General features: G+C 38.7%; 1 protein-coding gene across 2 annotated transcripts in view; it reads right to left on the reverse strand.

The window, feature by feature from the left end:
- Window positions 1-11,233: 11,233 nt before the first annotated feature.
- Window positions 11,234-26,461, reverse strand: part of LOC140238369 (zinc finger E-box-binding homeobox 1-like) — a 41,992-nt gene continuing 26,764 nt past the window's right edge. Inside the window, exons 1-5 of one of the 2 annotated variants that reach the window (XM_072318304.1) lie at window positions 23,466-23,570; window positions 21,868-22,281; window positions 15,771-18,449; window positions 15,017-15,196; window positions 11,234-13,646 (exon numbers count right to left, since the gene is read on the reverse strand). In XM_072318304.1, the coding sequence (XP_072174405.1) occupies window positions 13,309-13,646; window positions 15,017-15,196; window positions 15,771-18,449; window positions 21,868-22,281; window positions 23,466-23,517 (3,663 nt within the window). In that variant the 5' untranslated portion in view covers window positions 23,518-23,570 and the 3' untranslated portion in view covers window positions 11,234-13,308. Of the gene's footprint in view, window positions 13,647-15,016; window positions 15,197-15,770; window positions 18,450-21,867; window positions 22,282-23,465; window positions 23,571-26,461 lie in introns of those variants that run through there. The other variant, XM_072318303.1, reaches the window with a different exon arrangement.

The following is a 26,461-nucleotide window of genomic DNA, read 5'->3' on the forward strand; positions in this document are numbered from 1 at the left end:
ACTAAGTAATCTGAGAAATAAATATTGTAATCACATGAGAACAATCATCAAAACAATTAAAATAAAACAATAAATAATAATAACAAACAAATGATTTAAGAAAAACTTCAAACAACACATAACAAATGATTTGTAGGAATTTCATTACAGCACACTTACAAAAGCAGTTTAAGCCAATTGCACTCTAAAGTGCATTTCCTTTCTTCTAGCATGATTGCAGTGGATCTATATCAATGTGCATGCCACCTAAGTATTAGGAAGTGAGATATTATTGATCCAAAATATATGCCATTATTTGAGAAAGGTCTACTTTATTCATCAACAATTTTCTTTGCTGTCAAAGAGCTCACAAAATTTGTTGTCATTGGTGGGTGGTTTGCTTCACTCCATCCATAAAACTAGGAATTCAGGATATCTGTGTGTTTTCATGTATCATAAGACTGGGTAGAAAATCTGGACAAATTCCTTTTGTATCCTGTCCCCAAATGTGTTGTTGTTGTTGTTGTTGTTGCTTTTTTTTTTTTGGGGGGGGGGGGGCTGTATTCCATTATTCTGAATGTAGAGAGTAACACCTTTAATCCGAGTTTGGTAAAAATTGGGCCTGCTATTTTCATTAACTACTATTAAAAAAAGAGAGCATTATTTAAAACAAAACACTAACACTAAACCCAAACCCAAACCCAAACCCTAACCCTAAAACACTGGAATCCATTATAGACACAATTTTTCACTTTCAGAAATTTTAGACTTTCTAACCCAAAGTGGGCCTAGGTGGGACATAGAGGTAACAACAGCAGTAGCAATATATAACATATCAACATAGTTGGAAATGTTATTTTCAGCCCGTATCCGGGCAATTACCCCGAGAGGGCAATTACCCCCCGGCTAAATACTGGATAGTGGTAAGCTTAGAGTAACGATTAGGGTTAGGGTTAGGGTTAGGGTTAGGAGTTTGAGTTAGGGATAGGATTAGGTTCAGGATTAGGATTAGGATTAGGGCCAGGGGAAGGGTGCGGGGTAATTGCCCAGGGGGTAATTGCCCTAGACCCTTTCAGCCATATGTACTAAAAAAAAAAAACACACACACACACACATACACACCAAGGTTCAACCTTAATTTAACTGTGCGCAAAATCATAGTTTTTACATGACGTCAGCAGTCAAATTTTGGATGGCGTTTAATGGTCAAATTTAATATAGGTTGACTGATGATGAAAAACAAATTTTGGAAAAACCTTTATCTAAACAAGAAATATTTGATGTTATCAAATCGATGAAAATTAATAAAACTCCTGGATTTGATGGACTTCCTATTGAATTTTACATAGTATTTTGGCCTGACATAAGTGACATGTTGATGAACTCTTATAATTTTTCTTTACAAAATGGAATGATGTCTGTATCACAGAGAAATGGTGTTATTACTCTTCTTCCTAAAAAAGATAAGGACCAATTGTTGATAAAAAATTATCGTCCTATTACACTATTGACGGTTGATTATAAAATATTAGCAAAATGTCTCGCAGAACGTATTAAAATATTTATGCACTCTCTCATTCACTCAGATCAGTCTGGTTTTTTAAAAGGCAGAAATATAAGTCATAATGTTCGATTAATTTTTGATATTATTGAGTATACTCAGGTTAATGAAGTTCCTGGAGCTATAGTATTACTTGATATTGAAAAGGCATTTGATAGTGTTAATCATAACTTCCTTTTTCAGACATTAAAACAGTTTAATTTTGGAGATACATTTATTGAGTGGATAAAGACATTATACTCTGAACGGAAGTCTTACGTTCTAAACAATGGTTTTTTAACCAATCGTATATCCATGCAAAGAGGTATTTTTCAGGGCTGCCCCATATCTCCATATTTATTTTTGTTTGTTATTGAGGTCATGGCCTTATTAATAAGACAGAATGAGCAGTTGAATGGGATAAAGATAAATAATCATGAAGTGAAGATTTCTTTATTTGCTGACGATTCTGTTTGTTTTATAGATGGAACTAGAGATTCTTTTGGTGTATTGTTTGATATTTTGGATAGGTTTGGTAGATATTCTGGATGTAAGATTAATTTAACCAAAACAGAGGCACTTTGGATTGGGTCAAAGAGGGGATGTAAAGATTTTCCTTTGAGAAATCAAGGAATCACATGGAAAACTTCTGACTTTAAATCCTTGGGGGTTAATTTTTCTTTGGATTTGGGTTTGATATTTGATCTTAATTATAAAGAGAAGTTAAAAAGAATGGCACAGACTATAAACTGCTGGCGGATGAGGAATCTCTCTTTAATTGGTAAAGTATGCGTAATAAAGTCCCTTGTTTTGCCACAGTTAATTTATCTTTTTTCTGTGCTTAGTATAAAAATCCCTCAAAAATTTTTTAATGATTTGAATAGTCTCTTTTTTAAGTTTATTTGGAATGGTGGTAGGGATAGAGTTCAAAGAAAATGTTTGTATAATGACTATATTCAATGTGGTCTTAAAATGACTGATCCATGGGCTTTTGCACTTGCTCAAAAATGACATGGGTTAAATGTTTGTTAGATGAAAATTATGAGTCTGTCTGGAAATCTATTGAATTATTGGCCCTAGAGAAATTTCATAGAGACCCCAAGATTCTTTGGAAAGCATATGCCCCAGAAACAATTTTGCGATCTTTGCAAAACTCACAAGTGGCTGAGTCATTACGTACTTGGTATATTTATAGAGAATATGCCACTTTAGAATCCTATGATTCTAAATTTTCTGAGATTGGGTCTTGTCAAGTGCTGTGGTTTAATAGATTGATTCGTTCAAAATCAAAAAAGTATTTCTATTATGAAACTTGGTACGAAAAAAATGTTTTGGGAATTTCCGACTTGTTGAACCCACCCCTCCCTGGTCATAAATTATTTGAAGAATTGATTTTAGATTTTGATATTCCCCATACAGACAGAAGAAAATTCAATTTCTTATTAAGGAATATTCCTAATGGATGGTTGGACGATACTGCATTGAATAATTTAGATATTTGTGATTCTTTGGTTATTGATTTGAATGCCCAGAAAAAAGTACCCAGACATGCTTACAAAATATTAAATGTGCTACATGTCCCTGAGAAAAGATATGAATATTGGAAAAGTCAAATAACAGTCCCTGATGATATCATTTGGGATAATGTACACAAGATTAATTTTACTTGCACTATTGATACTAGGTTACGCTCTTTTTATTTTAAAGTTTTTCACAAATCCATAGCTTTGAATGCTTTTTTGTATAAAATTAAAAGGAAAGACTCACCAAACTGTACATTTTGTGGGAAAATGGAAGAGACTATGGTTCATTTGTTTTGCGATTGTGAGAAGGTTATACCAATTTGGAGATATGTAGTAAACATAATAGAAATCCACATTAATAATTTTAAGCTCTCCAATTTTGAAAAATTATTTGGTTTATTATCAGATCAGTTTTTAACATACCTTGTATTAGTTGTAAAATATTACCTTTATATTTGTAAATTTAGGAATGAAATACCAACTGTTGATTTTTTTAAGAGTTTCATTAAGAAGCAAAAAGAAACAGAGTATTATTTAGCTAAGAAAAGAAATAAGCTTACTTTACATTTCAAAAAATGGAGATTTGATTTATGATATGTTTAAATGTTACTTTAAAATTGTTTCATACCCCTTGGATTAAGTTTATTTCATATTGTGTATTGGTATGCTGAATACTTGTCATTGTATTTTGCTCATTGGAATCTCCATGATCTGTCGCTGATACAAAGTACAACCATGTGTAGTACTACATTGTAGTTAGTAAATTTGCCGGCCCTCTGTCTGGCCTTTGTTTTCTCCAACTTTGTTGGCGCGCCTTGGACATAACTAATTGCTCAATGGTTTTGGAATTTTTTAGGCTCTAATTTTTTTTTTTTTTTTTTTTTTTTAAAAACAGTCTGTAATGTAATCTTTTCCTGTCAGGGATTTTCAGGTCTGATTTAGGCTTTATGTAGTGGTTTGAATTACAATGCTAAAGATGTCTCGAGATGAGTTGAGAATGTGTAGTTTTGAGGGATGATTAGATGAGTAAATTTTGATTGTGTAGGATATGGTGTGACTTTTGTCGTTGAATAAGAGGGTATGGTCCTCTTTCAGACCTGGGGACCCCACTGGGGGAGCCATTCTCCCTGGGTGTGTTATGAGACGGGGGTCTTTGAGGAAGCTTTACCTTACTACTTATTGATGAATCATGGTGGTTCTCTTTTTATTTTATCTCTGAATTGCTCTTGTCACTTTTTCTTTTTTTTTTCTTTTTCTCGTGTTTGCTGATTGATGATTATTTGTAAATATTGTGATTTTATGTGATTTCGAAATAAAACATAAATAAAAAAAAAAAAAAAATTTAATATAGGTTGTCTAGATTATGGGCGGCTTGCTTATTATATTGTCTTTGTTTGGGGTGGGTTGTTTTTTTTTTTTTTTTTTTTTTTTTTTTTTTTGGGGGGGGGAGGTATGAAAAACATGAAACAATGATTTTGCATCACAGTTCATGCTATTAATGTCCGTTTGGCATGAGTTCACTAATGTGTGAGACACCCTGGCATGGCATGACCCTGACTGGGGCCATTGAATTGTCGATTCCCTCCCATGTGCCCAGCTACCATACATACTAGTAGGTATAACTGGGAATCGTCTAGCCCAACCAGACGCTGTTAATACGCAAAAATGACACTTTCTGATGCAATCCCTGACCGTCGGGGTTCATCGTTGCAGAATTCAAAATGGCGCCTTGACCTCTGCAAATTATGCGCATGCATGACCGGAAGTGCTCCAAAGCGAGCATGGCGTGTGCGTTGAGAACGTATTACAGATCCTATATCGTATGGAGTACACATGTACTGCCCAACGTCGTCTGCTGCGGAGAGATCTTTTGCATGCGTGCGCTGCTTGAGTGTAGCAGCACGGTCGACAGCGCGACCTTTTGAAAGGGCATTCAGATCATGTTTCCTCCCGATATTCAAAATGGCCTGGCGTGAAAGACGATGTACCGTTCGCTCATGCTGCATATAATCATCATTTTCGGTAAGTTGTAAAATGTGAATTTCAATATTGATAGCATAGATATGAAGTCTCATTATTGAAGATTCGCATTGGACGAGTTTGAGGTGACAAAAAATGATCTAAAGTATCAAACTTCAAAGCGATCACACTGCGATCGATGAACTCTCTTTGTGTTGTGGGTCATGTTGGTACAGCCCTGTCGCTACTTACAGCGACTGGGCTGTGTATAGTTAGGAATCGTCAGGATCCCTTACATGCACTTGATGCAGGTCTACAGTCAGTAGAAGGGTCCCAAGGCCAACTAGGACTTAGCTGGCAATTGCGCACTTTTAGCTTATATTCAATTTAATAATGGCGATGCAACATTTCGGAAGAACTCACCATCACAACCATGACAACCCACCACTGGATTTGAGATATTACTCTTAACAACTGGAAAAACTTACATTCGTGCTTTATATTCACATAAATTAAAGAATATGGTCAATGATAGTAAGTACTAACTTCACTGACTTAGTTTAGTTTGACAGCTTAACGTAATAACAACTTCCTCAAAGGTTAACACAAAATCGAGTATGTGGGACCGATGATTAATTACTTTCACGTCGGTGGTCTTCACGTGACGAGAGGTGAAAATCACCTTTACAGGATCCACCAACTACAAGAAAATATATAATTACATTCAGAGAATATCATCCTTTCCAGTTTTCAGTTTCAGAAGTATTGAGAGCTGAAAACATTTCTCGTGAACCAACTACAATTCGAGTGAAAGATGGCAGTATTTATTTACCTGAATTCGAGTATCCTCCCTCCCCTTCGTGTACTATATCGTGATCGTGTTGTGTACTATGCAATCTGATCTAATCAACAGACAGGCGCAGGCAGGCTAGGCAGACAGACTGCGCTAGATTCTCGGAAACAACTAATGTCATATTGGCGTATGAACTACTTGAATGAACGTACAAATGTCTCCACAGAGGTGTCATACCAGTCGACTCACTCGTCAAAAATGACAGAAATATTTCTGTGGTCAAAATGTTCATAATCAGGATATCCTATACAGCATTTTGCTTCCTGTTAATTAAACCTCAATAATCCCATGTAATAATTGAGCAGGGCCTACCTACTAGACTACTTAACAGGGCTGCCAACTCTCACTCGTTGAGAGTGAGACTCACTCATTTTGGTCCTTTCTCACTCTAAAACTTTATTTCATTTGCATGCATTTCTATTGGTCTCACTCATTTTGACTCCTAAATTATAGCATTGGCCTATGGGAGTCTCACTCTCAACCAGTTTCCAATGTTGGCAGCCCTGCTACTAGTATACTCTAAAATTTAGCAGTACACTGTATCATTAGCGAGAGAGAGAGAGAGAGGAAAAGGGAAGTTCAGGTTGTATAAGAAAAGACTGGAAAGTCTACATTGCTTGTTTTGTCTTTGTTTTTGTAGTTGTTGGCATCGTTCCTGTCGTTTGGTGAAATTAGCAGTCACAGTTGTTGCTGTGGTGGTTATGGCGATTGGAGGCCTACTATCAAAGATCTTTGTCGTCATTGCCGTTGTTCTTGTTCCTATACTTGTTTTCGGGTCGTTCTTGCCACTAAAAGAGTATGATTTCCTACTTTCGAAACATATAGTGCCTATGACTTGCATACTTAGGATATTTTCATCATTGATTAAAAAAAAAAAACCAATGATAAAGCTGTCATCGCCTCGCGATTGTCTCATTGTTTGCACACGAAAATCTCCACTAGTTCAATGCTTCTAATCAATAATTCAGCAACCACAGCTATTTCCATATAATTACCGACATTATTGGGTTAATTGGAACACAACACTTATTTGATCAGGGCTGAGGATACAAGTCTTGCTTATTGCATTGGCGGATCTAAAGGGGGGGGGATTAGTGAGAGCAAGACCAATAATAATGATAATGATAAACCATTTTTATAGAGCGCAAATTACATTTCTAAGCGTTTTTTGTTTTTGTTTTTTAGAAATGAGAAAAGATAGATACATGTATAAGAACACACAAAAACAAAAGAGGACAATTACAAGACTTTTACTTGTTTGTTAGTTTATTTGTTTTTGTTGTTGTTGGGGGTTTGGGGGTTTTTTGTTTTTTGTTTTTGTTTAGGGTTTTTTCACTGGGAAATTTATTATTCTACATCAAACATATAATCACTCATCTGAACACATAATACATCATAGTATTTCAAATGAAATACTTTGAAAAACAGACAATGAAGTATCGTGACTAAGATCATCATAATCATAATACAGCAAGAGAACTGGGGGGCATTTCATGAAGGAACTTGTCGGATAAAATATCTGACAAGTCAGTTATATCCGACAAGTTCAGAGAAATCAGCCAATCAGACTAAAGAATTTCTCAAAACTTCAAGTGTCGGATATAACTGACTTGTCAGATATTTTATCCGACAACTTCCTTCATGAAATGCCTCCCAGTTGTCTCATTGTGTGTAGATGTGTGTAGAATTGAATGTGTACTGAATGTGTACTTCATCTTTTCCAGACTTGATTAAAAAAGAAATAAAATCTTCGTAAACAGCCTGCATGCAACCGTCTACTTCTCTTATAAACCTTTTCGTAGGCCCTCTCTGTTTTCTGCTTAGTTCTTAATTCATGTTTTCTCGTTTGTTAATTGTTATGTAGTGTCCGTAAGTATATAGGAGCCTATGTGGGTTTTTTTAATACTCAAATTGTATTTTGTATGAGTGTTGCAGGGCCCTTTGGCAGAGCTGAGAGCAGTTCCTAGTGCATTGAAAGAAAATAAATAAATAAATAAATAAATAAATAAATAAATAAATAAGTAAATAAATAAATAAATAAATAACAAATGAATAAACAAAATGAAATCATCATTATCATTAACATCATTGTCACAGACATCATTATCAATGGGCCTATTTTGTGATTTCAGCGGAGAGCGATGCAACGAATTCAAAATAATTCAAAACATTGTCTACGTTCTGAGGTGTCTAAAGTTTTGTTTTCTTTTACATCCTTATATGGTGCTATCCAAGACAACTATTTGCTTATCAATAAAACATTAATGAGGTTGTATGATAATTGTGTATTACTATAAGCGCTGGCTCTTAGAAATTGGTCGTAGCTCGAGCAATCATTAGTAATATCTATGATGTGATAAAATCAGAGCGATGGGTTAAAGAGTTAATTTGAGCTCAATGTTCTGTTGATTATAGCGATAAAATCAAAACAAACAAACAAACACAACAGTTTACGTATTACATTTGCCCTCCATAGCACATGTAGAAACATGCGCGTTTGTAACTGTGTAGGAAATGCATCTGTTTCCTGTCTTGATCTAATACTCGAAAGAATGGACTTAGTAATCAACGAACAACTTTGACGCCGTACATATTAGGCCTACATCATCATGTACTTAACTAGTATTCTATGTTGATGTGGGGGTATTTCCTACCTTCGCACTAGATAATATACATGCATTATTATTCGTGAGTATTGTATATAGAAACAATTGCATTTTCTCCAGTCGACTATTGACATTAAATAAGTAGGTCTCTATTTTTGTTCGGGACCCCATTTTTCAGATGTAGGAGACGATGTAAATGATTATGGACTACTACGACTGTATAAAGATAATAGAATTGATAGAACATACTGCATGATGAGATGATATTGTAAACTCTTTGACTTCAAGGGGGAGGGGAAATAGGGCTAACAATCTCCAAGCATGCAGACTAGATAAAGGTTAGCTGAATAACGTGAGCGCCATTGACATTATTTTTATTAGAATCCTTCATGAAGGGACTCATACACATTATGAGAGAAGAGCGCCATCTTCGACAGAGGGCAGTGAGTAAGTATACTTTCTATCAGAAATATTGGTCTTTCTTTCTCTCTCTCTCTCTCTCTCTCTCTCTCTCTCTCTCCACACGTACACATACAACATGTATGAATCTAAGTCTCTCTTTTACAAATGAAAATCCAATCCCATTGTCATCATAATACTTTGAAATATTGTTCTACTGTTTGAAGAAGATATACCAGAGACAAACAAGAAAATATAACCAAGGGCAGAGGAAAAAACGACGCCAAACTGTCTTTATAAACAAAATCGGGGTTTTCATTTTAAAAGAATGAAAGGATCGAGAGATACCATCAATCAGTATGTCACTGTTTTATTACGGAATGTAAGATGATTCCCCATTCACAGTCTTCGTTCAGTTAAATGCAAAGTACGAAAGGGAGTAATTCTGATTGCTTCATAGAGTGAGCGTGCCTTCCCTTGCATGAGCCAACAAGGCTTATTATTATTATCTTTCTTAGTCCAATATGTTTACTTGTTTGTTTGTTTGATTGTTTGTTTGTTTTTTTGTAAACTTAATATCTCTCCTGCAATTTTGCTCTCACGAAGCCAGTATAGTCTATCACCTATTGTCGCGGCCAGTTGGAATGAAAAATGGTACTACTATAAAATCTTAGATATGTACCAGTTTGGGATATCTGCCTTTGTGAATGTGAATGTCTTATGTTTGACGACGGCGGGCAACAGAGTTATGCTGGAAATAATGCGCCAAAAAATCGATAGTCATGTCATCCTGCTTGTAGATAGAGACGTGTCTGTCGGCAGACATTCAGCTTGGCGCGGGGTGTAAATGTGGTCACAGTTTTACCCATTAGAAACGATTTAGTGTACTTGGTCCGTGTACCAAATTGAACCATGCCTGAGATTTACTCAAATTCGACTGCTCATGTCATGATATTTGACAACTTCAGATAGATGCACTCTAAAAGGCAAACCAGGAAGTCGTTAGAGGAGCAATATAGATAAACACATACAGCTGTATAGATATGTATACCATGTATGTATGTATGTAAGTGTATGTATGTAAATAGACAGAGAGAGAGATAGGTAGAAACAGAGATAGACAGATAGATAGATAGATAGATAGATAGGTAGGTGTGTAGAAAGATATGTTTAGACAGATGGGTAAGAGGACAGAGAATATATATATATATATATATATATATATATATATATATATATATATACAGATACGTGTATATGAATATATATGCAGATGAAAATATAAGTACATAGATAGATGATAGATTGAAAGATAGGCATGAAGATTTTAAAAAAAAGATAGATAGGTAAATAAATGGGCAGAAAGATCATTATGTCATTATGTATATACTTTGATATATAAATAGATAGGTACAAGAAGTGTAATATGTAAGTGGTCAGACAGACAAAGTGATAGCAAAGTAATAGATACTATAAGTAGATTGATAGAGGGATAGAGAGATGAACACAATATACATACATATATATAAACACACATACATACATACATGCATACATACATACATACACAGAGCAGTGAAACACAGCTTGCACACAAACATCTCTGCTGCCAATTATTCTATCATTATCATGTCATGTATGGGGAAATCCTCAAAGCTATAAGTCCATCTATTGTTTCACATTAAACAGGCACCTTGTGTAATGTATACTTTTAATGACAAAGAGTTTTCATGCCTTGCACAAATCTGTGTCGTGACTTCTGCGATAGTGTTCATATACTGTGTATGTAATGAGAAGCAGTACCGTGGGAAGCCTACTTCTCTCTCTTTCTATTCCGGTCTGCCCCTTTCTGTAATGTTCTCCATGAAATACATTGTAGAATAATGTAGGGTATAGAATCATCATCATCATCAAAATCATCATCAGTATCATCACTAATATTGCTATCATTATATATCAACAGCAGCACTGTCACCTTCATTCAATGGCACAATGATCACAAATGTCTCAGAACAACATGGGATCCTACACTCCCGATATGATCAACAAAATCACCCATGAGCATTTCAGGATTTGGTATGCTAACTTCCAGTCTGGTAACTTGTGGCTAATGTGTAGCATAAACTAGGCCCAACTGAAAACATGCTACAAGTACACTCAACAGTATACATTGGCATTTTAAGCATCAAATAGCCAAGTCTTGATTATCTAACGCACTAGGCTTTTATAAATTTTTCAGTAGAGTCAGCAATATCGAATGGAGTCTACAGACAATGTCATTAGTAAACACAGCCACCAAACAATCCCTCCAGTGGAGTGTAATTTGCACAGAACACCCATCAATCACTGCATAAGCCAGTGGATTTCTTTTAGTGACATTTTATTTTGTTTCAAAATAGCAACATTGCTACAATACATAAATATGGCAGGGTGCCTCTCAAAATGGGCAACCCCTTTTTCTCAACAAATATGTTACATTGTTCGAATAAATAGTTACACGTCGACAAGAATAAATAAGTGTATACACAACTCCATTTACATGATTATCAATACCAAATACCCAGTGGCAATTCTGAGCAAGCAGAACCCCAGCATATCAAGATAATCCATAAGGAAGATTCATGATTTGACTTCTTGCTAGATAATTTCAGCAACACAACACATGACATGGGACTATTTGCTTCATGAAACTACAAGCTACCAAAACAACCTTTCAAAGACGAAGTGAGTAATATTTCACGGGGAGAAAAAAAAATTAAAGTCATTTACATGAATTTCCCCCTCTTCCTGCTTTTTAAAACAAGAGTTGTTTTGAGATATCAATCTGTCTAGGAATTACACAGGTAAATATATGGTGGCCGATGAAAATTTGTTTATTTCTTCAGAAATAACACAAAAAAAAAACAACAACAAAAAAAACAGCATGACCAAAATTTTATACACATGTCTACATTATGTACCCTAGAATATCTTTGAAAGTTAGTCCTGTGCAATTATTGCATGTCATCGGGACTGAGAAATGTCCTGAGCCTTCAGCAAGTTGAACCACGCATCTGAATATTGATCTATCTTTGGAACTACAACCACCATCACCACCCCACCCCCCCCCCCCAAAAAAAAAAAAGAAAAGAAAAGAAGAAGACGAAGAAAAATTCTGGATATCTGGGATATAACAATTTGGCCATATTTTCACCTTCAATGAGGATACAATGGGCAAGTTTGATGGTAATTACACAGTATTTAAGAGCTGCACTACTTTTTGTCAGTTACAAAAACTACATGTATCATCATTTTTTATTTGGCCTGGAAACTATGATTATCAAGAGCATAATCGAAAGGAACATGACGAAAGTGAAAAGACAGGAAGAGACGAGAAGGAGAGAACAGAATTGTGTATTCAGCGAAAATACACATCTCTTTCTGTTTCAATTCTGCGATTGCACATACAAAATAAATACATTTTCCCCAATAGTTTCCTTGAAATGTGTACAGAATTCAGCAAACAAACAGACGAACAAAAATATAATTTCATTGAAACAATTCAGCACATTGTGCTTAGCAATCATGAAGTACATCTTGTACATCCAAATGCCAACTGGTGTATAAGATATTGTTGCACTAAACAGAAAATTTCTCTGGGTTTTGTGCAACTGAGTGATCTGTACAAATGGGATGCTGATCATTCCCATAGTTTTGATCTTGAGTAGAATTCTGATGCCATATACATGTACTAATCATTGTACTGTTCATATATACAGGAAGAAACCATGAAGTGTAAGTAGTACAATTCTGAATCACTTTCTTCACAATCAACTGCCCTCACGTCTCTTCGGTGACCGCCATTCTAACTTACATTCACTCTGAGTACATATTTTGCACATAACAGTGGCGCCCAATTTCATGTCTGCAGTCTTCACGAATGCAAAGTTGAGACTATCTTTCCAAGGCGACACTTTGCCCCCATCAAGAAGATTCCTGACAATCTGTCATGGTCTTACTTAAAATGTGTGAAGTCCACACTTTGGAAGCATGGATAGATGTACACAATTGATTAAAGATAACCTTCACCCTGTTGGAGATGAGTGAACAGCTGTGGACACTCTCTGTTGCTGTGCAGTTTGCTCTCTTGCTGTACAATGATTAATTGAGTCTGTGCACAATCATCGATCCACTTTATTTCTTCTTGTTAGTCACATTCTTTATACAATCAGAAGTACAACAATCATGTCATCCAATCATGGTTTCAAATTCCTTTTGTCTCTCAGAATTAAGGAAACTGTGATTAGATAGTAGCATTTGAAATGTGCACATTATCTGCATACAATTATTTTGCCATCTCGATAATTTCAGATGAGTAATTTCTTATAGATTTATTCAAGTCCTGAATTCTGTTAAGGAGTATCTTCATTACCCATATTTCATTAAAATATTCACAACCAAGAAGAGTGTCTACATCCCAGCTGCCTGCTTTTCTTCCAGTCGCCGGATCATAGCTCCAGTGCTCTCCAGCTCCATCTCCTCTGGACCTCCTTGGTCCATATCTTTGCCCTCCTTTAGCTCCATCTCAGCCCCCTCCAGTGGGAGTCCGCCCCCAGCTATGGCCTCTCGCCTGCAGTAGCTGTAGCGATGGTTCATGTGCTGGCTGTAGGAACCCGAGTGCGAGAATTTCTTCAGACACCGGTCGCACTGGTATGGCTTCTCGCCGCTGTGGAGCCGGGAGTGCTCCATCAAGTGGTGTTTGTGCTTGAAGGCCTTCCCACATTCCTTGCATTGGTGAGGGCGCTTTCCTACAAATGGGTCAAAGCAAAGAAAAAAAAATTACAAACATATAAACAAAGTAGAATCTTTCCTTTAATCACAGTAATCACATTCACTTGATCAGCTCAAACACAGTATCGGAAGTTATTGCACATAAAATTCTGCAGGACCCATTTGAAATATCAGCTCTGGGGCTAAGCTCAAAGACAAAGCACCAGAGGACAGTGATATAGTACAAAACCAATTATTTTGTTTCTCTGCATAAACCTGTTCAAACTTTTGGGCCTATATTACAACTTGGAAGTGAAAACCTTACGCCAACAACATAAAAGTCGGCATACAATTATTCTTTACAAAGGAAGTATTCAGAAAAGGAAAAACAATCTGCCACTGTAGTTCACATGAAGATAAAAGCAATACTGCATGTCTCAGATAAAGTACAGTGTATCAAAGATATTAACTCTCCTTTCCACATTTTGGACATGATATTTCGATTCTTTTTGTTTGGAGGAGACCTGCATGATTTTCCGCCTGAGCCATGCCGATAAGTACAACCCCAGGTTAAGGTCATTCCCCATGCTTATCTAAAAACTTATCCTTGCCTTTGCATTGACAGGAGAAGTGTGAGCTTGAGGGGGGCTTAAGGCTCAAGGTGCTTGACAATCATACAAAATGACTTGCAGTCTGACAGCCCAAGTGTAGAATGCACAACAAAACAAATCAGACATCTGTTCTTCCTGCTCTTATCATCACTGAGATATCATCTCTTTGTCTACATCCGCGCAGGCATAGACGAATTCTTGTTTCACTCACTCATTCTGCAGGCAGCAGTTCACGTATATCAATGTGCCTATTACATTGTAGTTCCACCCTCTTTGAGGGGCCACATCAAAACTTAGCACTCACTGAAAATGCCCCACTAGCAAGCTTTTTGGGTTGTTTATACTTTTCATTAACAGTATATCTGATGACTTAAAATATTGCAATTTGTACATTTTCTTTGGAAAAGTCTTCAATTGCTAATCTGCCAAATCTTTTTTTTTTTCCAGTGTGAGAGCATTCCAGGAATATTCATTTTGATTGCTTAGTAACTGCAATTCAGTAAACATTTTGAAAGTCTGCACAGCTAAGACTAATGAACACCTTCAACATGCACATTCTTCATTCTACACCTGTTATGTCAGTCTAATATTCCTTGAGAGCCTGAAATGTTACAAAGCTTCAACAAGCCAAGAATTTGACTCACTGAAGGTTAAGCAAATGCAAGGCTTATCCAGTTTGGATTTGTTTTAAAGAGACCAGGCCAATCTAAATTCTACTTTTGAATATTCTATCTTTTGGCGGGTGAAAGTCTGAACCTTAAGTTTCTCTAGAGCATGGCTTACTTGGTGTTATGTACCTGAGTGCTCGTAGACATGTCGCAGCAGGGAGCTGTGCTTCTGGAAAGTCTTAGGACACTGCGAGCAGGCGTACTGCCCTGACGACGTGCGTGATGGCCTGTCTGACCTGCGTCGACGCCCAGGTCCAATCCCAATGTCACTCAGAGCATCATCGGAGGCTATGTCTGAAGAAGCATCAGCTGTTTTGACACAAAGTAACACAATGAGGATAACATCATTAACCACTTGCAGATCCAATTTACTGTTCACTCAAAGCTAATAATTGTACAATATGTAACAGCACATTTTATCTTTAAAATGAACCTGTTTCTATATCACATTGACTTTCAAGAATATAATGTGGAAATATAAATCAATATTTGAAATACTATTCCCCAAGAAGTGCAAATTCAAGTTGCTATTCACTCAAAACTAATAATTGTACAAAATGTAACAGCATATTTTATCCTTAAAATACACCTGTACTTATATCACATTTACTTTCAAGAACTTAATGTGGAATTAAAAATTAATATCAGGAAGAAATATTATTCCCCAAGAATTGTGTTAACTGTACATCAATAAAGAAGGTATCATAACATGTAGTTATAAGTTTTAATTTTCATAACCCTTGTTATAACAAAAGAAAAATGTAACCATGCTGCATGCCTATTAAATTACTGAGTTACTAGGTTTGCATAAGAGAACTTTCTGATGTCAGGAAGAAAAGACAAAATATTTTAGTGAAACTCTTTAAAGCGAAATAACACTTACTGTGATTTTGATGGATACCAGCTCCATTCAGCATTGCTGGGAGAAAGGGGTTGGTGGTTGCCATGGCTCCAAGATGATGTGCCAGGGTGCTCTGCATGTAGCCAGTTTTAGCTAGAGCGCTGTAGACATCTGGAACCTGGAGATGTGGATACAGGGGAGGAGGAGCCGCTGGGTAGTCCACTCCATCAGCAAATCTCATCCTCTTGGGTGGGTAGCTGTTCATTGGCATGTAGGCGTAGAGGGATTCTGGGTAGGAGCGCTTTAGGAGGAAGCTGTTCTCTGACGAACTTGTGCTGGTGGTGCTCGCAGATGAAGAGGTGGTTGATTTACTCGGGATGGGCGCGGCCACATTGGTGTGTGCTTTGATGCTGTTTTCCAGCACACTGGTGGGTACAGTCTCCGAAGGTGCGTAAGTGGGGGGCAAGAGGTATCCGTTGGCAGCAGCTGCAGCGGCTGCTGAGTAGAAAGCTGAGTAGTTCAAGCCGTAAATGAGTTTTGGTGGAATGGAAGATCTGCTGGGAGAGAGAGGAGGAGTTGTCTTCCTCTTAGGCATGGAAAGATCCAGGGGTGAAGTTTCTGTAGCAGTTTTCTCCGGTGAGAGGGATCTTGATGGGGATCTGCTATCTCTATCCATTGACTCTAATCGCCCCGGTGCATTATGCTCAATCCTAGTGTTCACTGTAGTGCTGACATCCATGTTTTTAGTGCTGTGGTACTTATCTTTAGCTAGGTCTTTAGACAGGGAATTATTGCTGCTGTATGGGGAAGCTGGGGGGCTGTCCACATCACCCACCACCTCAGCACTGCTACTGCTGACTGAAGCTGTTTCCAAATCACAGCTCACTTCCTTAGATTTCACCGAAGCCTTCTCAGTTTCAATCACACAAACCCGCACTGTGTCTTTGCTGTGATTTGTTGGTTGAACGACTGACACAGCTGGGGATTGTTTCATTAAGCTGAGACTCTTAAGCGAGGGGTCTGACCCCTCCTCCTCAAGCTTACGTGTGCGCTGAAACCACTTGTTCACAACTTGCATGGGCAGATTGAGCGCTACCGAGATCTTGTCAATTCCGTCCTCCGAGGGCTTAGCCTGCATGGCGTAGAATGCACGAAGCGCCTGCTCTTGGGCCTGCGATATAGACTCTAGGCGCTGCAGTATATCATCGTTGGACTTGCCCGTTTCTGGGGCAGGGGGAGAGGCTACAGAACTGCACGGGGAATGACTACTTCCTGAAACAGGGCTTGCTTTCGGAGACAGGTGCCTCTCGCTCTCAGCTGGTGACGACAACATCCTCCTCGGATTATCTCGCTCATTCTTATCAACCTCATTGTCTTTGTCTCCCTGACTCTTCCCGCCGTTGTGCTGGGCTATAAATTGTTGCTGCATCTCGTAGTATCGATCGAGTTTGAAGTTTGCCATGCTCTGCTGCTGCTGTGGCGTGTTGCCATTAAACAATTTCATTTTCAGCACATCTTCGTTGAGGTCACAGAGATAACGCTCGTGCTGATGTAGATCAATAGGGCTAAGATACTCACGTCCACAATATTTGCATCCTGTTCTGTCGGGATTAAGGTTTATCGGAGTGGGGAAGCGGGACTCTAAGCAGCGATTGATGGCCTGGGCCTCATGTACTTTCCTCAATGTATAGTCAACAATATCGTAGCTTTTCTTTTGCGGATGCATATCGCTCTCACTCAGAAACACTTTGGGCTTTTCAGTTTCTTCTGCTTTGTTTTCGGGTGTGGCTTTTGGCAAGGGGGGAATGGCAGAGAGTTTTTCAAGCTTGAAAGGGCGAATCTCAAAGGGGCTGGCTACCACAGGAGTGTCAGATGACGTTTTTGTCTTCTTCAATTTTGAGATGTCAGTTTTTTGACCATCCTGTTGCTGCTTGCTCACAGTTGATGCCACAATCTGCAAAACTTTCTTGACCGCATCATTTGGTGGCGAGGTCAAGGGTGTCGTGCTGCCGTTTTCCTGCTTCTCCTTGCTTGGGTGACCTTCCACAGAGCCATCTGCATTTGGGATCTTTATGTGGAGAGGGGTCATATAGGCAGTAGCATTGTTCTTGGGCTCTGCGCTGGGTCTGCTCTCGCCTTTTTCAATGTCACTGATGGGAGAGCGCAAGACAGGGGAAGGAAGGTTGTTGATAACTTTAACAGGAGGTACGCCAACAATTCGTGCTAGCCCCTGCGGCTGCTCTTTCACTGGGGAGCACTTTTTGCTGCTGATGTGCGAACTGTAGGAGCCCGAATGGGAGAATCTCTTCAGGCAGGTGGGACACTCGTATGGCTTTTCCCCGCTGTGGATCCGCAGATGCTCCTTCAAGTGGTGCTTGTATTTAAAGGCTTTGCCGCACTCGCTGCACTTGAATTTTCGGTTGCCAGTGGTGTGTGTGAGCATGTGTCGCTGTAGACGGTAAATGTTCACGAATGCCTTATTGCAGATTTCGCAGACCTGGTTGCGTCCAGGCATGTGCGTTGCCATATGACGCTCCAGCTGAGATTTATAGGCAAAGCAGTAGTTGCACTCAGGGCAAGAAAAGTTGTTGAAAGTCTTTTCATGACGATACTTAATGTGCTCTTTGAGGGAGGTCCAGCGCTTGTAGGATCGCTCACAGTAAGGGCAGTCAACAGGCTTTCCAAGCTCGCCATCATTCTCAGTTTCATTGTCATTTCCTCCTGTGGGCAAAACAGAAAAATACAGAGAGTCAAATCCAGTCATGTTGTCACACCTACAAACAATAAAGCCTTTTCAAATACGAATAAAAACTGTCAAGTTTCACATTTCAAGTGGGGCAGCTTGAACATCTTTTCCCCTTTCACTTTTACCTGTGGTTAACAGGATACTGCAAATTATTTTACTACCAATCAAATTCAATGTTTGAAGCATACTGGCAAGAAAGTTTCACTTTTGCAACCACTTGATTTAAGACTGGCACTCTTCATTGTCAATCTAAACAAAATTTTCAAGTACCTGTGAAGTCGAGGGTAATTACCTTTCAAAACTTACTTTAACAGCACTATGCTGAATTCAACTTGTGGAGATTCCCTCTACCACTTAAGAGGGTGAAATAAATGTTTTGAGAATGTTTGCATCTTCTGGCACAAAAAAAAAGCTTAGTTGCAAAGCCATGTAAATTCTTCAAAGTCACCAACTCTCAAAAAGTCAGTCACAATCCTAAAGGGCTTCTGAATCAAACTTGATATTGTGATGTAATATGTCATAATGTGATGATAATTTTTGTGAAGGGCCAACAATGCAGTACCTGAAATCAATCCACTCATTTTTCATCTGCCAACTGCATCTGTCAGCACCCATAATCCAACAAATGCTCTAATTCAACTAACAAAACGACAGGAACTTGCCACTTAGCCTTTTCCCCCTGTATTTTTTTTTTTGACAAAAAAAAAAACTTCATTTCTGTTTGCCCGGCCTCTCTCTGCATCTGTCACATGACACGGTTTATCCCATCCCTTGATCCTTTTGGTGACTACACCGAGGCCACAGCGATATATATTTTGTCTTTATGTCTCTTTGATTTGTGGCAATAAATGAGATAGAAATCACAGCTAGCATGGGGTGTGCTTTCATTTACATTTTTTTCTTTGTCTATTCATTTTTTTTAACTTGTATGTCTGTGTTCTCACTTCAACTCCAAACAAAGCAAATACAGAACAAAGCAAAAGAAAAAATGCAGAAAAAAACAAACAAAAAACAGTCACAACTACCGCACTTTACACTAGCAGTGACTCAAAATAATGTCATGTTTCTCATCAGAAATGGTAAGTTCATATTACTTCGAAGTGTATTTGATAATTTTTTTTTTCAAGTCTTTAATAAGGTGTCAGGGTTCCAAATCAATTAAACTGACATTTTCTGGAAATCAGAAATAATGAAGTACATGTTATGTTAAGCAGAGCATAAAAAGAAAAATAAGAGGGAAAAAATTAAAAGAGAATAGGACATATCCTTGGTTAACAGTTAGTTCACCCACTGCTTTACAAACATTTCTGGTGACGTTGATTATCCATAGTTTGTCTTGAATTCTCCCCAGTGAGGTGTATCACCTATGCACACAACTTAGTCCATTCATTCAGACTTCAATTCATGTATTCCCTCTACATGTGCACTGAACTATTGTACAACATTGCTCATGGCATCCACAAGTGGCAAATTTGCATGTCTTCCCCGAAATCATGATTTGCAACAGCCCAGAGTGTAAACGTGTCCCCTTGCCACAAGAGGATGGGGATTACATGGGAGAGGCGGAGAACTTGATCCCAATTTGGGGTTAAGGTACTTTGTTTGCAGATCACATCCACCTACTGATATTGATCTCCTTAAAACTAAGGATGCAGGAGATGAATGCAATCAAACAATAATCTATCCCCCCAATCCCTCGCCGAACGTGAGGAATATCTCTCTTCTTGTTCCCTTTCTCTCTCCCTCTAGCTCCCTCCCTCCCTCTCTTCACTCCTCTAAGTCTCCTGTTACGATAACAGTCATCGCACAAAAAATTGCAGCAACTCCTTCACGATTTGGTTTGTTTGTTTGAGATCCTTGTGTCTCTGATTGTTTGCTTGCTGTCCAGGGTAATGAGATGAGGTATTAAACTTCCATACATGAAGGTTTAAGTCATTTTGGTAGTGGGGATGGATTTTATACAATACTTTGTTACTTCTTTAATCTCTGCAACAAGAGCCTTTTGATACACCCAGCTACAAGCAAGATACAGTTTTTTTTTGTGATCTCATCTATTATACACTGTAGGCATTAATCAAATCAATCTAGACCCTGCCCACTCTATCACTTCATGTGCATACTTGTGCAATAGGTGTATCTGAATTTGTTTTAGGTACAAAACAAATGTGTTACTTTGTAAGACTAATTTATTGCCATAGAAAAGCAGCTAAGGCTATCACCTAAGTGGAAGCTGACATTTTTGACAGCACATGATTCATTTGTAAATGCATTTGCTCTGAAGTGGATGGCCCTATTTAACAGATAATATTTTTAGCCCAAATGGAGTAATATTATTACTCCATTGGGGCTGAAAATTACTATTTCATTCTTGGTTATAACTTCAGTAATGCCTCATGGTGCAGACCCATCCCTTAAATACCAGCCGACTGGGTGACTGTATCCAGCACATAAAGAATGTAAGAGGAAATGAAGCAAACAGAAAAAATTTTTCACTGCTTGGTCAGCTAGATGAGGCAAAAATTTGACATCTGCTGGTTTGGAAACCAAGCAGCCAAACAAGATTTGATGCAACTTGGGATGCTTTGCATAAGAGAACTTTAACTTTTCTGAAAAAAAAGCCATGTGGTGAGCCATGACCCAGCCAATGTATAAAATGTTTAACATAATCTGGATCTGAATACAGAGGCTTAAAGGACAAGTTCAACGTAACATATGTGAGGATTGAGTGAAAGCAGCAATATTGGTAGAACACATCAGTAAAAGTTTGAAGAAAATCTGTTCAAAAGTTATGAATTTTTAAAGTTTCAATGCTGCCACTGCTGGATGAGAAGACTACTACAGTTTGTGATGTCACATGCATAGAACAATATAATGAATCAAAGAATTCCACAAAATTTCTTCTTTTTTTGGGGGGGGGGGGTGAAAAGTACTTATCCCTCGACTTCTTACTGACCTATGGATTATTCCCCCTGCCTTCTTAAAGAGGCAAGTCAAGTGCTCTTTTGATATGTGAGAAAAATGGAAACATGTTGAATTTTCTTTACATTTTATTTATCTCAATGCATATTATGACACCACTCACTGTAGCAGTCTTCTCATCTAGCAATGGTGGCACTGAAACTTCAAAAAAATTAATAACTTAGGAACAGATCGTCTGATTTTCCTCAAATTTTCACTGATGTGTTCTACCAATGTCACTACATTCACTCAGCTCACACATTATACATTAAGCTGAGCTTGTCCTTTAACCCACTGAGGACAAGTCCCGAGTATACTTGGGCAGGTGTCTATGGGAAATGTGTGTTGTAGCAAAATCAGCCCATCTTCAACGGGTTAAATGCCTGCATTCAGTATCATTCATAGGTAATAAGCATGCACAAACAATCTGACTACCTGGACTGTCTGGATCATCGGTGTCACCATTCACGCCATCCATGTCCTCTACTGGCTCTGGGTAGATGACAGCGGTGTCACTGCGGTTCATGTACTCTTCCAAATTGATGACACCATCGCCACCGATGTCCCCGTTCCTGAGTTGGGGGTGCTGGAGTCCATTCTTGCGGTGGAAGTCTTTCCCCTCCCCATCATCCATGCTGTCATCGCTCTCGCTTCTTGTCTTGTCCATCTCCACCTCGTCGACGTCCTCCTCGTCCTCTTCGCCCCTGAAGCTGTCCTTGTCGTCCACATCGCTGTCTTCGATGGTGGAACTGTTGCTATGGTAACCATTCTCTGGACTGGGAGAGATGGGGTCATTCCCATCACTCAAATCCCCTGGTGTCATCCCCTTGGGATTTCCATCAATGTCAACTGAAAAAGACAAGAACAGACAAATAGGTTGCCAGTTAAGCATGTTGCATCACCAGGGAAGTGGACATTATGCACATCTGTATGAGTCAATTTGTGGATTTGTGGATTTATCATACCATGGACCTACATGGTCCATGATCATACATATCAATTGTCTGAAAGCTGTTCATTTGTCATATGCCAAGTCATACAACTGCTAACAACTTTTGTTATGTATGTTCAGTATGCGCTCCAAAGTACATGGCGCATTTTCATAGTACAGTTTTTAAGAGTTTTGTAATTGAGGGAATCTATTCAATAGGGATACTTCTTTGTAATATCAATGTAAAAAAAAATAGAGAACAACTCTTGGTGACCAAGACCTGATATTCTCTTGTTCTGCATTTTTGCTTATAATGCATAGTTATGATAATGAATGTACTGTTAGTAAGATTTCACACAAATTTGATCAAACCAGGCACTGTTCATTAAATAAAGTGGTCACAGCATTTACATTGGCGATACCTTCAGCAGAAAATGTTGAATAGCAGCCATATATCCAATACTGGCTGAATTACTTCCTTCATGGAAGGAGTTGTCATCTCTCTAAACTTCTCACAATTTTCACAAGACACACAGATCTAAATACAAACATTCAAATGCCTGAAAATGGAGAGTGGCATAAAATACATTGCTTCATATTGCATCCATGGCATATCATAGGATAATCATGCTGTTCAAAATACAGGCAACTTCACACTTTATCAATTTCACAAACTGCTGCTTTGATTCCCTTGACTTTCTATCATTGAATTTGACCTCTCTGCAGTATGTTCACATTCAAAACACACACACACAAAAAAAAAAGCTTGTTTCTTATACCAGTATGACAGTATATCCCAAAGTAAATGCTTTACTATACCAATCGAACCACATATGAAACACTCAGATCAACACATTCTCACGAACACAAAACTTACAAAGAGACCTGTGAAGAAAACAGTAAATGTATACAGGTATCGTGCTGATAATAACAGAAAACAAGACATAAATCTTCTGACTTCTGTCTTTACCTGTGATCAGGCATTTACAGAGAACACAACAGTAAAATAAAATGAACATAATCGACATGTAAAAAATAGAGTCTAGCCGAAACTAAATGTGTCGTGGTAAGGGGGTGGGTGACAGGAATGTCGTGTTCTCACCTGACGCACGCATCAAGCGTGTGTATTGGATGTAATGATACTTCATCACCATAACACTGCTAGTTACTGGATCACCGCGAGAAATCACTCAAAGATATCACAAACTGCTCCTTTGATATCAGGAAGCCATTGATGTTTTTTTTTTTTCGCAAAACCTCCAAACGAAGGCTTTTTGGTGATAAAAATCACGAGGGTCGCACAAAGTTATTGTTAAATGATTCAAGAAAGCCGAGGCTGTGTTGTATCAAAGCTTCCACATGCAGAGAAAAGTTTGAAGATCAGTCAAATTTTACTTCGTCCACACGCTGCTGGCGATGGGATAACTTCAGTCGAATGTTGGAATTCCGTGAGAGGAGTGTGGGAAAAAAATATTAAGTGACACAAATAGATGAACACACTCAAAGTTGGCGGAGGGAGAAATAGAGGCACTTGTCGAAGGCTCGGCCCTTGCTCCCCTAATGGGTGGCGCTTGTTGGACAAGAGACAAGATAAATAGAGCAGCGTGGTTGTTGTCGCGGCGGTAACTTGAGGACAGATCGAGGAGGGAGTTGTGAGGACTCTCTGCGAGGCAGAGACAGAAAGTCTGGAGGTTTTGTCCTCGAGTACAAGAGGTGAACAAAGGCCATTCAACGGCGCTATTAAAAGGCGGAGGTGATCACTTGTCTCCAAAAGATGAGCTCGCTTCTTGTGGACCACCTCTCGAAAACTGATTAAAAGCAGTCAGTCATGCACGGCAAGTACTATCTCCTCCGACATGGACTTTGAAAGAGATCCGGGCAAGCGGATCAGTGTAGGTTAGGTGTGCGCAATAATGACAGTTCTTGAAGGTACTCGATTCCGTAAAATAACAAGGACAATCATTATACCAGCTCAGCTCATCCAACCGTAGAGTGTCTCGTAGAAAGTCAATTGGAATTCTGCTATGGAAGTTTGCTGACGCAAACAATAGGCGAATGTGGGTGAAAATTTTGATTGAGTGAGAGAGCGCGATAATAAGAAGAAAAAGAAGAAGAAGAAGAAGAAGAAAAGGACAACAACGCTAAACATGTTCCACTAAAGCCTCGTTGCCGGCTTCTGCTCTGGCGATACTGCACACCTACATAATATCGAGCAATTGTTCACAGCCAATTCTTCTCGCTTCTTTTCAACAATGTCTTTTAAAAATATTGTTAGCCAACCCCCAAAGTGTTAATAGAGAACAGGGGAAGGGAGAAAGAGAGAACCTGTTTGTCATGCCTTCAGCCCCCGGAAACAATGGGGCAAAATTCGCCGGCTCCAGACCACTGCCTGTCGACAAAGCACCTGCGCACACAGGCAGGCGGAGCGGAGAAAAGACCCACCTTGCGCGGCGGCGCCACGGAGTCTGAGTGGCCAGCCCGGGTCCCATTCAGCCGTCTGCTCCCAGCCCCATGCCTCATGAATTATTAACCTGATTAGGTCTAACACCTGACTGCTTCGACAAAGGCAGCGCCATTAGCCGTCACATGCGAGCGCAAGCATTGTGGGCAGGTGATTGAGTTGAATTTTATCTCTCTCCCTCTCTCTCTCTCTCTGTGACTCTTGAATCTATTTCAAGCATTCTCCCTGACTATTTTTTCCTCTTTCATTGCTCTTTATATATCTCAAATTTGTCAGCTCTAGCCATGCGAGGATGACAATAATCACACAAGGTTGTCCGATTCACACAAACGACAAGACTATCCCCTTCATAGTCCCAAATCTATAGGCAGAACGACTGTTATTGACAGAAAAACAGACATATGTGTCTGGTGTCTGAGAAATTCTGCGACATCCTGCTGGTGACATAAATGCCATGACAAATCTTCAAAATTTACACGTCACGCTATCATAACACACGAGGTTAATTATCTTGGCAGCATACCTGTTATCTATTTTCTCTAGCACATTATAGATTACGGTGTCATACATAATATATAATTATAAATGACTAATTGTAATAATTCACGGACGAATATTGGCACAGTTAATGCATGTCTCTTCCTTAACTATACTTCCGCTTTTTGAGTATTTCTAATGATGGCGGACGCAAGACTAAAATTCAAGGTGACGAAAATATAGACATGGACGGGCTCATCCAACAGAATCTGAAAGCAAGGATTGATAGAACAAGGAACACTCACGACAGATTTGATGACTTGTATTACACTTTTTCAATCCCGCGAAAAACAGCCAGGCGATTTTGTAGTTTTCCTGTCTCTGTGTACATTGTAAACAAGATAACCAAACACGATTGCCTACGGTAGGATTTCCCAGTCCACGCGGCGCCACGTTTCCATGGCAGCAAGCCACTCCCACCACTAGATAAACTGCGGAAGCCCGTGCTGCATTCCCAGAGGATGTGTGAGTTTCAACGCACGGGCGACCGACAGGCCCAAATATTTAGCGTTGGTTACCTGTTGCAAAGTGACACGCCGAGGAGACGCTGTTTCTACATATCATGTTGATATCGTTTACATCGCAATGTTTGGGGAAAAAAATCATAACTAAGTGTCTCAAGCTGAAATGAAAATAAACCTTCTTAAAATGAATTGATTATCATCGCCTGTTTCCTGACGATCATGATTTGTTTATCTTCAAGTACTCTTTAATTGTCATAATAACAAGGAAGTGCTCTCCGGTTGTATTTTAATAACACTGGAACAGGTGCATTAGAATTTCACAAAATACCGACGCCACGAAAGAATGAATTTCACTCAGAATACTGAGAATGTCTCTAATCCTCCCGAAAACGACACACCCAAGCGATTTGATGCTCAGAATCTTCTCACGTTCACTTATAATCTATACCTCATCGGAGGTATAGGAATATACACAAATAGGTATTATTCTCCTGTGCGACACTACCTCTTTTCGTAACAATTTTCTAGGTGCTCTCCTCTATTCTACTAGGATTAATATATTGAACTTCAGCATCCTGCTTCGTCCAAGAAAAGACAACAACAAAAAGCCATTAATTTAGCACAGGTACTTGCTTG

This window comes from Diadema setosum, chromosome 14, assembly GCF_964275005.1.
Source record: "Diadema setosum chromosome 14, eeDiaSeto1, whole genome shotgun sequence".
Taxonomy (NCBI): domain Eukaryota; kingdom Metazoa; phylum Echinodermata; class Echinoidea; order Diadematoida; family Diadematidae; genus Diadema; species Diadema setosum.